This window comes from Hemiscyllium ocellatum, chromosome 30, assembly GCF_020745735.1.
Source record: "Hemiscyllium ocellatum isolate sHemOce1 chromosome 30, sHemOce1.pat.X.cur, whole genome shotgun sequence".
Taxonomy (NCBI): domain Eukaryota; kingdom Metazoa; phylum Chordata; class Chondrichthyes; order Orectolobiformes; family Hemiscylliidae; genus Hemiscyllium; species Hemiscyllium ocellatum.
This window is the reverse complement of record NC_083430.1, coordinates 55347136-55360154: the sequence shown is the minus strand read 5'-3', so window position 1 is coordinate 55360154 and position 13019 is coordinate 55347136. Positions and strand designations below refer to the sequence as shown.

At 41.9% G+C, this 13019-nt stretch overlaps 1 protein-coding gene across 9 annotated transcripts in view; it reads left to right on the top strand.

Annotated features, from left to right (window-relative positions):
• The first annotated feature begins 758 nt into the window (after positions 1-758).
• Positions 759-13019, top strand: part of LOC132830043 (histone-binding protein RBBP4) — a 77652-nt gene continuing 65391 nt past the window's right edge. For 2 of the 9 annotated variants that reach the window (XM_060847505.1, XM_060847504.1), the window contains exons 1-5: positions 759-926; positions 2309-2449; positions 4668-4815; positions 6492-6637; positions 9545-9718. In XM_060847505.1, the coding sequence (XP_060703488.1) occupies positions 911-926; positions 2309-2449; positions 4668-4815; positions 6492-6637; positions 9545-9718 (625 nt within the window). In that variant the 5' untranslated portion in view covers positions 759-910. Of the gene's footprint in view, positions 927-1607; positions 1628-2308; positions 2450-4667; positions 4816-6491; positions 6638-9544; positions 9719-13019 lie in introns of those variants that run through there. The other 7 variants (XM_060847506.1, XM_060847507.1, XM_060847512.1 and 4 more) reach the window with 7 other exon arrangements.

Genomic DNA, 13019 nt, shown 5'->3' with positions numbered 1-13019 from the left:
GAGTCACAGAGAGAATGATCTTCATGAAAAGCGGATAGGGGTGAGGAAGGAAATATATCTCTGGTGGTGGGGTCTATTTGTTGGAGGTGGAAATGGTAGAGGGTAATGGGATGTATACAGAGGTTGGTGGGGTGGAAGGTGGGGACCGGGGGGTTCTGTCCTTGTTGCGGTTGGGGAGGGTGAGGTTTGAAGGCAGTGGGAAGTGGTTGAGATGCGCTGGAGGGTATCATCAACCACATGGGAGGGGAAATTGCCGTCTTTAAAGAAGGGGGCCATCTGTGGTGGAACTGGTCCTCCTGGGAGAAGAGGTGGCAGGGACCAAATGTCAAAGGGGCTGAATGGTCTCCTGATGCAGCCAAAAGTGAGGTCTGCTATTGCTGGAAACCAGAGTTTAGATCAGAGTGGTGCTGGAAAAGCACAGCAGGTCAGGCAGCATCCGAGGAGCAGGAGAACTGACGTTTCAGGCAAAAGCCCTTCATCAAGAATAGAGGCAGGAAGCCTCCAGCGTGGAGGCTTGCTCCTCAGATGCGGCCTAACCTGCTGTGCCCTTCCAGTACCACACTGATCTAAACTGGTCTCCTCATGCCGCCAGCATCTGGGGGCGGGGTCCCCTGCCGGCCATCACCTTACAACTATCCAATGGTAGGGAGCACCGACACCTGGCGCGCCGTTGTCTCGGTAACCATCCTGATTGGCAGCTCTTCAGCGCCTTGTGATTGGACAGCTGTGCTGGGGCTACCGGCTCAGTGGTTTGGCGCGCAAACGGTAGTGGCGGCGCAGGCGCAGGGACAGGCACAAAGGCGGCGGTAGTGGTGGAGGAAGAAGCCGAGCTCCTGGACTGAGACCGTCAGGTTTCCTGACCGCCCCCTTCCTTCCTCCCTCCCTCCCCATTCCCCCGTGAGCTGCAGGCATGACCGACAAAGAAGGTAATCGACAGCTTGGCTGGGCGGCCTCGCGCAACAGCAGCCTCCATCTTGATTCAGCCCTGTCCACATTAGGGGCCGACATGTTGCGGAATCGTGATTGTGGGCCCGGGCCCTCCCGGGGGTCTCGGGCCCAGGGCTTCCCGCCGCCTTGGGCCTCGCGCTGCCGTTCCTCCCTCTGTCGGCGTTTTTCTGGGCCGCAGGGATTCGCGCCGCTGTCTGTGAAGGAGCTGGTTGTGGGCCCTGGCGCTGTTGGCTCAGGCCCGGCCCGGCCCGGCCCCGGCTCCGGCTCCGGCTCCTTTCCGCCCTGTCCCGGTGTGCGGCCCGAGGCTTCCAGCGGAATGTCGCTGCGATCAGAGCGCGGTTTCTGGAGATGGGAAGATGATGAAGTGAGCGGAGGGTGAATTCCTTGTTCCAGTTGATTGTGGACTATGAAAGCGCCTTCTGTTCGCTTGTTGACTGCATTGGCGATGACACATTTGTAATTTTTAAAGCTCGTGTGAAAATCTTATTTGTACAATAGCGACCCCTTGGGAACGACGACTTCTATCAGCAATGCAACAGATTTTGTCTTTGATATGAATTTCACTTTTGGAAGATTTGCCCTCGTTGACGTTTGGAAATTGGCACAGATTTGCCTTCTGCCTACAGTGCCCAATATGTCAATGATCCACTGTCTCGTGCCACCAGCCTATTTAATCAATGTACAGTTCAGAATTTCATAAATGAATTTAAAACTGTTTAGCCCATTTGCTAGAATAGTATTTGAATATTTTTCCTGTTGTATTTAAAGTAGTTCTGAAGTTTAACTGCAAGTAGCCGTCATGCTCACTTTATTTTGAATTTGTATTGTGCTTTATTACAAAAGTGATTATACAAAGTCGTTTGTACAAAATGATTACAGAATGACTTGTGTGTCTAGAAATAAACTAGTCCCCTTCTGCAAATCTGTGTTTTCCTTCTCAGTTAGGAGAGTGGGATGTTGCTGCCAGTATCCCTCTGTTCAAACTATTAGTAGGTGCACTTGATAAATGTAGAAAGGAACACTTGTCAGCCAGTTTTCTTGTTTCATCATCCCAGATGATTTAGCATTTAAAAAAAACTCCTTACCTAGGTTCTGTCTCCACTGTCATGTCTAAAATTAAAATGTCTGAGCACGGATTTTGGTCTTGAGTGACAGTCAAATTCTTGTGCTCCAGCTCTATACATTGGGCCTTAGCAACACTATATTTTAAGGGGATATGAGAAAAGAATTAATTACAATGTAAATATATAATGTATGCAAGGTACTCTGTCCTGCATTTTATGTAAATTTGTCTCCCTGTAAACTGCATGTACTATTTTCAGACTGTTCAGATTATTTTTCTTTAATTTTGCACCTCTAGCATCAGATGCCCATTATGATGTTACACCTGTGACGTCACACACCCACTGTTCTTCATTACTGACGGCCGCCTCACCTGTGCAGTCCACTCATCTCGACACGACGCCAGCCATTTGTCATGAATGGAAACGAGGAAAAAAAAGTACCTTGTATATATTATACAAAATAACGGATGGTCAGGAGATGAATTAGAGACGTGCATGGGAAACACCATTACATTTTGGCCTTGGGTATTCACTAGTGGCTGTAACACAAAGTTCTCACATTAATCCCCAATTCAACCAAAGCCCAAATACACATCTGTAATTCACCTCATGCCATTGATTATTTGTTCTAATGTAAAACGTGACAACTGTTCAACAAATGTACTTTAATGCTTTTCAGTGTGTAAATTGTACTGTTATACATCTCCCCTTAAAATTAAGTGTTTTGTAAGTTTGTCACATGGCCCTTTCCAATTTAACTTATAGTAAGTGATTCATGAGTAAGGGCGAGGATGATAGTTTATAGATACACTATGCAGAAATTCTGTGGGTTACAGGCATGTAGTACTGTATCAGTGTGAGATTAATGAAGTAAATGGCCTTTAATGAGAATTTGTGTAGGTGGTTTCTCTAAGCCTGATCACTTTACTGGGTCTTGGAGGTAGCATAAAGATTATGGCCCCTGCATATCATTTTCTTTATACTCTGTTTCCTGCTAGAGAAGTGCTTTGATTGTTGAGACTACCTAGTCATTCATTCCTTGCAAAAACTATACATGAAATGTTTTTTTCCCTTTCCTGAGCTGAAACTACATTGTGCCTTGGCATGCTGTTACCAAATGCCCTTGCTTACATCTGTCATGAAAATCTTCGAGGAAAAAGTGAGGTCTGCAGATGTTGGAGATCAGAGCTGAAAATGTGTTGCTGGTTAAAGCGCAGCAGGTCAGGCAGCATCCAAGGAACAAGAAATTCCTGATGAAGGGCTTATGCCTGAAACGTCGAATGTCCTGTTCCTTGGATGCTGCCTGACCTGCTGCACTTTAACCAGCAACACATTTTCAGATCTGTCATGAAAAGTTTGGTTAAAAGTTTGCATTCAGTCTTTTAAGTCAGTATTCACCCATATCATCTTTCTTCATACTCGCCAATCTTATGACAGTGCAGTTGGTTCTGAAAGGCATCTTTCTGTAATATTATCAGAAATATTTGAGGTTTTGAGAACAGCTTATAACTGGCCATGGTGTTGTAAATAAACAAATGTAAAAGCATGTTGATATTTTAAAAAGTTTGTGGGTTCAGCTACATACTGCATAATTTTAGCTGACATGCTGACACTGTGTTGTGGTATTATGTGAAGGGAGTCTTGCGTTGTAATGACCATATTGTTGAAACCTTTCTGCTCCCAGTTTGTTTTTTGTTTTGTAGACTGATGTTATATTTGTGACTGACTTTGTGCAGTGACCTCAGGAGTTCTTATCTGTTTTGAAATATTCAATTGGTAGAAGTGCTGAGTCTCCAATACAGTTCCACTGGAGTCACCATTAGTCAATTCTGCCAATTGGAATAAATATCTGCTATGCCTACTTTAGTAGGAGAAAGTGAGGTCTGTGGATGCGAGAGATCAGAGTCAGAAAGTGTGGTGGTGGAAAAGCACAGCAGGTCAGGCAGTGTCCAAGGCGCAGGAGAATCGACATTTTGGGCATAAACCCTTCATCAGGAACGTTCTGATGAAAGGCTTATATCCGAAATGTCGGTTCTCCTGCTCCTCGGATGCTGTCTGACATGCTGTGCTTTTCCAGCGCAACACCTTTTGACTTTGCCTATTTTACATGTGTCTTAGCAATTTCATACTCATTTCAATAGGTCCTCTCCATTTCCAATGCTTAATTTTTAAATCTTCTCTGAAATTTTATTGACTACCTTCTGAAAGTTCACATAGGTTTTATATCTGCCATATCAGTTACCTTTGCAAAGCATTCAATTGTTAGCCATGACATGCGTTGCATATTCATTTGCTCCAAGTTTTTTCCTTTGGTGACTGCATCTTCTCTTTGGTCTTTCCCCTGTTGCCTTGCCCAAGATAAAATGCAGATCAGGATTTGTTTCTTAAGTTCTATTGAAGTTGCATTCTAAATTATTTGATCAGTGAGCCTTTTTGAATAAATTTACGTAGTTTACTAATGACTGGAGGTTTATTGTTAGCTTGTATTTTGTAATAATAGATATGCACAGTAGTACTGAGTAGAAACTTTGGTGACTGCTTCAAAAGAAAAATGCTAGCAGCTGGTAGGAAATAAATGTTTGCCCAGTGGTGCATAGGAATAACTTGAATTGATGCACTTCTGTATGCTGTTAATGACAAGTTGTGCATTTGCAGCAGCCTTTGATGATGCCGTGGAAGAACGTGTCATTAATGAAGAATACAAGATCTGGAAGAAAAATACTCCCTTTTTGTATGACCTGGTAATGACGCATGCTCTGGAATGGCCAAGCCTGACTGCACAGTGGTTGCCTGACGTTTCTAGGTATGAACGTTTGAAGGATAATTGATGTGAATGTCAGTATTATTTGGTAAATGAAGATGTCTATGCTGCGTATGCATTTAGATTCCACTTTGGGCTAAAAGGCTATGTCCTCGAATGTACCTCGTGTTCTTGTAACTTCTGACTTTTAAATAGCTTGAAGTAGAAGAGTTTTACCCAATCTCGGTCACTTATCTGCAGTATTCTTTGTGTTTTTGTCTCCATTCCATTTATTACTAACTTATCTTGTTTCCTCGTTGAAACACATTGACGCTGTTTGTTCTGCCACCTGTGAGAATACATTCCTCTGATTTTTCTATTTTCTTTGTCTTGACTTTGTAAATGTGACCACTTGTACTTACCTTTTTGTCAAATACAGAATTTAGCTTCAACCCAGTTATTCCAAATCCATCAGATTGAACACTTCTATGAATTCCTTTTGTAATCTTTATTTTGAGGTAAAAACACAGACTGCTTAAATTTTCTATCTGTTGTGTCCTTCAGTTCAGCAATCTAAATAATTTGCATAGTCCTTCTGTGTCCTCTCCAATAATTCTTTCCCGTCAGACATAGGGCAATGTAAACTACATGAAGAATTCCACATGTTTCTTTAGGATTGAATACAGTTTTGTTATTATCTATGAATTTATGGAGTATTCTTTGCTATGCATCTTGATATTCTGATTTGCTTTCTTCTAATAGAATAGGTACAATAGAAATAGCAGGAGTAGACCATATGACTACTTGAACATGCTTTGCTCTGCAATAAGGTCAATTCTCATGTGATCCTGGCTCCATTTTCATTTTCTTGCCTGTCTTCCATAATGTTTGACTACGTTATGAATCAAAAGTCTGTCTGGACCTATAGTTAATTTGGTAGTAGAAATTTAATTCATTTGCCTGTTCAGCAGCCTACAATGTACAGTAATATGAAGGGTCTTCCTGAAGTCCAGTTAAATAACATGTATAATATTGTTGATCTGCATACTATGCTTGTTATCAAACTAAGTCCATATTTCCAGCCTTTGGAATATTGCAATTACGTGCTTAAAATTTTGTCTTTTGGATTTATGATCTCTTTTCCTGAAGTTGACTAGTTGGGAACAGTAATAATACCCACATCTCACCTAGAAAGAGCAAAATTTGGTATGTAAACTGTTTTGTTTTGCCTGTCACAGATGATTCAAAGTGCTATCACACTGGAAAATCCTTGCTTGATATTGTCTCATGCAGCTTTATTTATATTAACATTACTGACCAAGTAGAGCCCTGCATTCTTATTGCAATATTGCTGTTTCATATTAACATCAGTATATGCCTGGATGTTCCCAGGTTGTGTTTGAGAGCTGGGTGTCTAGTAAAGCGGGGAGCAGGATATCTTTGGAGAGTGTTTTTGAGCTTCAAACATTTTCGCATAATTGGTTTTGCGTGACATCAGGTTTTCCAGGAAGCACTTCATCTTTAAAGAAAGACTTTGTGTCCTTGAACCAGACCTATTTTCCAGCGTCAGCTCTTACATTGACTGCAGTCAATTTTTGATGTTTTCAAGATGTTTTGGTCTGAACACTGAATAAGATTTGCATCAGGTTGCAACTGTTCGCAATGTCCTATTTTAATATTGTTTTTGCAGGCAAAAATGTATGACTGAATAATTTAGTAACACCATATTTAATCTGCAGACCTGAGGGAAAGGACTACAGTGTTCATAGACTGGTGCTGGGAACCCACACATCTGATGAGCAAAACCATTTGGTCATAGCCAGTGTTCAACTGCCAAATGATGATGCGCAGTTTGATGCTTCACATTACGATAGTGAGAAAGGAGGTAAGAGGTTTTTTAAACCCCTTTTATGCGTATGGTGTTGTGACCTATATAGATAGATGAGCAAAATAGCATGGCAGTTAGTTGCTTTAAATTTATGGTTCACTCAGGTGAGCACATGTTAAAGTGCAGCTGACTTAAAACATCCAGTTTTTCTTACTGTGATGTCGAAAACGTTATTTAAGAGCTTTTAAACTTTTCTCTAGAAGTCCTGTAGTTGCCAAATGTTTTTTGATGGGTGGTACCTTTTTGGCATATGACACTTTGGAGACTGAGTAGATAACGTATTTAGAAAGTGAACAGTCTCATTCCATGACATTTAGTTTTTAAAGATACTGCCATGTTTGTTGAGTCACTGTGTGTGACAAACGTGAGGTTATTATTTGTGTTGCATAATTTTACAACCTATCTTAATCACAAGAGCCCTGTCAATTCACTGTGGCAGGTCTAAGTGTGAATAAAGTCTTTGAAGTGGTTCTGTGAATACAAATGCTTGTTTTTATGAAACATTAAAAATGTGAATGGAATTCTTTTTGTCTAGCGAACGAGTTCTTAATGCTTTTTTAATATTCTAAAATATTATCTGCAGCAGACACTTTGAACTTTTATTTCTTCTTGGATTGAGTCTGAGGCTGTGATGAAAGTTGGGTGATTCATGTGGAGGGTAATGAAACAGCATGTCGTGCATGGAGGCATGAGTCTGAAGAAGGGCATTAAAGGGTTCTGGGGTTCATGTACAGGAGTATGTGACAAGAGTAGGAAGACGATTAAGTCCCGAAAGCAGATCTTGGAGGGTGTAGGAAAGAAATTAAAAAGCAGAACCACCAGATCTCAATGTCAGGATTACTCCCAGTGCCATGTGCTCGTGGGCAATAAAATCAGGAACATTGATTGAACACTTGGCTGGCCATCAGATTTGAGGCATCGAGACCAGTGCTAGGGCAGGTGAGATGAATTTCAACTTGACATGCCTACGACTGATTCTCGCAGGGAGATTTGCTAGTGCTGCCATTGGAAGGAAGTAAATTTGGTAACTGATGGTACAAAATTTGTTTGGGAGAATAGAAGGCAGGAAAAATAAACCTGGGCATAAAGGCAGTCTATCTAAAGGGGCACAGCATTTGCAAGTAGTAGATAATCTAAAAGTACAAATGAAGTTAAATGGGTGTGGTCTAATTGCTATTACAGAAACATGGCTGTATGATCAAAGTTTGCGAGAAGATTTGTAGCTCGGGTGCTCGTTGTTGTGGTTCTGTTCGCCGAGCTGGGAATTTGTGTTGCAGACGTTTCGTCCCCTGTCTAGGTGACATCCTCAGTGCTTGGGAGCCTCCTGTGAAGCATTTCTGTGATCTCTCCTCCGGCACTTGTAGTGGTTTGAATCTGCTGCTTCTGGTTGTCAATTCCAGCTGTCCGCTGCAGTGGACTGCACAAAACACTACTTAGGGCAAACAGGAATACAGCTAACGACCCGCATCCATGAACACCAACTAGCCACGAAACGATATGACCAGCTATCCTTAGTAGCTACGCACGCAGATGACAAGCAACATGAATTCGACTGGGACAACACTACTATTATAGGACAAGCCAAACACAGAACAGCCAGGGAATTCCTAGAGGCATGGCACTCATCCACAGATTCAATTTGTGGGCGGCACAGTGGTTAGCACTGCTGCCTCACAGCGCCTGAGACCCGGGTTCAATTCCCGACTCAGGCGACTGACTGTGTGGAGTTTGCACGTTCTCCCCATGCCTGCGTGGGTTTCCTCCGGGTGCTCCGGTTTCCTCCCACAGTCCAAAGATGTGCGGGTCAGGTGAATTGGCCATGCTAAATTGCCCGTAGTGTTACGTAAGAGGTAAAATGTAGGGGTATGGGTGGGTTGCGCTTCGGCGGGTCAGTGTGGACTTGTTGGGCCGAAGGGCCTGTTGCCACACTGTAAGTAATCTAATCTAATATAATCTAATCTAACCTAATCAATAAGCACATCGACCAGGACCCAGTATACCGACCACTGCAAAGGACAGCTGGAACTGACAACCGGAAGCGGCAGATTCAAACCACTACAAATGCCGGAGAAAAGATCACAGAAGCGCTTCACAGGAGGCTCCCAAGCACTGGGGATGTCATCTAGACAGGGGACGAAACGTCAGCAACACAAATTCCCAGTTCGGCGAACGGAACCACAACAATGGCTGTATGATGACCAGGACTAGGATCTGAACAGCCGAATGTAATACATATCGACTGATTTGGATGTGGGGACCATATGTAATAATTCCAAAGTTACAAATGATACAAAGCTATGTAGGAATGTTAGTTGTAAGGAAGATGTAAAATAATTTAAGCAGAATTTGGAAACTTACTGACTTGGTGAGAACATCACAGATGCACAATTATGTGGGAACATTGAGTTAGCATATGCATTTCAGCTGGTATTCGTAGAAAACATTGTGAGACTAGGATTACTCAATATTATAGAGTCATCTGCTATGTGCTTTTAGGACGTTTGGGTGAGTAAAAGGAACAACTTGCAAACAGCATTGCTCTGCTAACTTGAACCCATCAGACCCTTGCCCTTGCCTCACTGTTTAAAGGTACTTTTGAAACGAGCACCCGTATACTTTTGAAACGTTTGTAGTCTTAGCATACAGATATTGTTGAAATCCCTGAAGGGATAGTATGATTTGTAAAAACTGTTTTTGTGTAAGTGCATTGAACCAAAGGGTCTGTTTCCGTGCTGTACATTACTGACTGCATGACTCCTCATTAATTGAGTTAAGATATTCAAAGTTGAAAATAAATATAAGGTGACATTTGCCTTTGATTTACTGACCGCTTAGTTTATAAGATTGCCACTGGGTTGTTTAGTGAACCATGAAACCTATTTCTGCTTGTTGCTTCTATTACAGAATTTGGTGGATTTGGTTCTGTTAGTGGAAAGATAGAGATTGAAATAAAAATAAACCACGAAGGGGAAGTAAATCGTGCTCGTTACATGCCTCAGAATCCTTGCATTATTGCTACTAAGACTCCCTCCAGTGATGTGTTGGTCTTTGATTATACGAAACATCCTTCCAAACCAGGTAAGCAGGTTGAATTGGGAGATCAGGACATGGTATTATGAATCAAATTGATTTTCTTGTCTTTCTGTTTAAATTTTGGAAACTTTGTTTTGCCAGTACCATCCTTGTAGAAGAGCATCAATTACCTTAATCTCTAGAATAAGTTCATTTCATTCATGAAGCAGAAGTTGCTTCTTGACTGATGGTGTTCTCCAAATCTTTACAAGCTGAACTGGTGTGGCAACCCTTGACAGCTCTAACTGCCTCGTATCCTATCCCTTGTAAAGAGCCAAATGAATAATCTTAAAATATAAAATCATTGACTCAGAATACTTTTGTGAAATAAAGTGCAATCTTAAAAAAAATACATCATTGACTATACACAGTATTTTCTAGACAGTCATTTATGGCATAGAAGAAGGTCATTTAGCCACTCATCCATAGCTTGAACCCCACAGATAATTCTGGTCTCTCCATTCCCATAACTCTGCTAGTTCATTTATTCAAGTGTCTCTCCAGTTTCTTTTCAAATCATTATTTTTAGTACAGCACAGTACAGGCCCACGATGTTGTGCCGAGCATTTATCTTAATCTAAGATCAACTTAAACTACACACTCCTTAATTTACTGTTGTTCATGTGCCCGTCCAGCTTAAATGTCCCTAATGTCTCTGTCTATGACTCTACTACCACCACAGTCTGTGCATTCCATGCACCCACCACTGCTTGCACTTCTCATGGGTAGTATTTACCAGGTCATTAATTCTTACTGCATGTAAAAGAAAAAGATTTCTTCTGTTTTCGCTCCTCTTCCTTCTTTAATTTTAAATCTGTGTTCCATGGTTGATAGTTCCACAGTCAGCTGCAATAGTTTTTCTTTGTCTACCTTGATCTAAGATTTGTCATAATCTTGTAAGCTAAAGTTTTAAACTCTGTTTTTGCTTGAAAAGACTGGACATGGTAGAGATACTCATCTGGTCTGTTCTGCCAAGGTCACCACTTGTCTTGTGCTGCCTGCTGGTCCACTCTCGAATGTTTTAAAAACTCCGTTTTCTTCAGCTTTTCAACTTCTGGTCTCTTTGAGGCTGAAGATGGATACAGAAAAAGGAGAAACTGTGTCTCCACTCTGCACCAGAGCTCCAGTTTCTGAACAGGAATAGGTTTCTAATTTTTGAACCGAATAACTGGAACCATTCTTACAGGCTCCTTTTTCAATTGGTAGCTACCATATCTAAGAAATAAATTTCAGGCTTAGCCTTTTGACTGAACAACTTCTTTATCCAGAAGGAAATTTTAGTTTTCTTTGAAGTAAAATAAATTCACATGCTGTTTTTGCAGAACAGCTCCCATTTTAATTTCACAATGTTTACTTAAATGGCTTTTCCATGTGTGAGCACTCACCTGTGAATCATTGTCTCTTCCACTGTTATGCTGAAATCGTGTTTGCATTTGCCCTTGCAGCTGTTACAAAATCTTCTGGCCCCTTACCCCATTTTGATCTTTTCATTGAGAATTCTTGATGAGGCATTGGCTATCTCTATTTCTTTGCGCCCCCGCCATCCACACTAACTGCTTCCCTTTTGACCTTACTGCAATACGTTCACTCAGGGCTCACCCTGATGTTTTTTCAAAATGCACTACCTTGCTCTCATGATTACATTTCTGTCTGCGGTCATCTATAATGTTCCGACGTAACCCAACTCAAGAACAGCAGCCCATTTTTATAATTTGGCACTTTACAGCCTCAACACTTTTACGTTCAACTTAGGGCCCAGTTCATGATCTTATCAGTCAAAGCATTTAATACATTAGCCAAGGAGGTTATGATGTAACTGTGTATAACATTATTTAGGCCACAACTGGAGTATTGTGTGCATTTCTGGTCGCTACACTAAGGAAGAATGCAATTGCGCTAGACAGTGGTGCGGAGAAGTTTCTCCAGGATGCTGCTTAAGTTGGATTCATCTATGAAGAGACTAGACTGTGGTTTTCCTTGGAGAAGGCTGAGGGGGAAGAATCTGATTGAGGTGTACAAAGTTCTGAGGGGCATATGCAGAGTAGATCGAATCCTTTTCACTTGGTAGATGGGTGAATAACCAAATGGCACAGTTGTAAGGAGCAGGATGTCTAGAGGAGAATTGAGGAATTATTTTTAACATCTTGTGGGTTGTGAGTATTTGAATTTCCCAGCCTAAAAGGGTGGTAGAGGTGGAAACCCTCAGAAGTTTAAGAACTATTTGAATGAACACTTGGTACACATACATATTACAAGGTTATGGGTCAAGGATTAGCAAATATGTTTGGATATGATAGACTCTTCTGCCTATCTTAAAATAAATTCTGACCAGTTCAGCTCTTAGTGAGATTTGAGAAGATTTGTAGCTCAGGTTGAGGTTCTGGATGTAGGTTTGCTTGCTGAGCTGGAAGCTTCATTTCCAGAAGTTATGTCACCCAACTTCAGTGGGCCTCCAGGTGAAGCAAGCACTGTTGATAATTCCTGCTTTCTATTTATATGTTTGGGTTTCTTTGGGTTGGTGACATCATTTCCTGTGGTGATGTCATTTACTGTTCTCTTCTCAGGGGGTGATTAGTTTCCCGACAGTGTGGAAACAGGCCCTTCGGCCCAACCAGTCCACACCGAACCTCTGAAGAGTAACCCACCCAGACCCATTTCCCTCTGATTAATGCACTCGCCCAGACTCATTTCCCTCTGACTAATACACCTAACACTATGGGCAATTTAGTATGGCCAATTCACCTGACCTGCACATCTTTGGACTGTGGCAGGAAACGGACCACCCGGAGGAAACCCACGTAGATACGGGGAGAATGTGTCTGGAGTTTGCACAGTCACCCAACGATGGAATCTAACCTGGGACCCTGATGCTGTGAGGCAGCACCTGAGGCTAACCACTGTGCCACTGTGCCGTGGGCTGGTGGATAGGGTCCAAGTCAATGTGTTTGTTGAGAGTTCTGTTTGGAATGCCATGCTTCTAGGAATTCTCGTGCGTGTCTCTGTTTGGCTTGTCCTATAATGGATGCGTTGTCCCAATCGAACTGGTGTCCTTTCTCATCTGTATGTAAGGATACTAATGAGAGAGGGTCATGTTGTTTACTAGCTAGTTGATGTTCTTGTATCCTGGTGGCTAGTTTTCTGCCTGTTTGTCGTGTAGTATTTGTTACAGTTCTTGCATGGTAATTTGTAAATGATATTTAGTTTTGCTTGTTGTCTATATAGGATCTTTCAAGTTCATTAGGTGCTGTTTTAGTGTATTGGTGGGTTTGTGGGCTACCATGATGCCAAGGGGTCTGAGTAGTCTGGC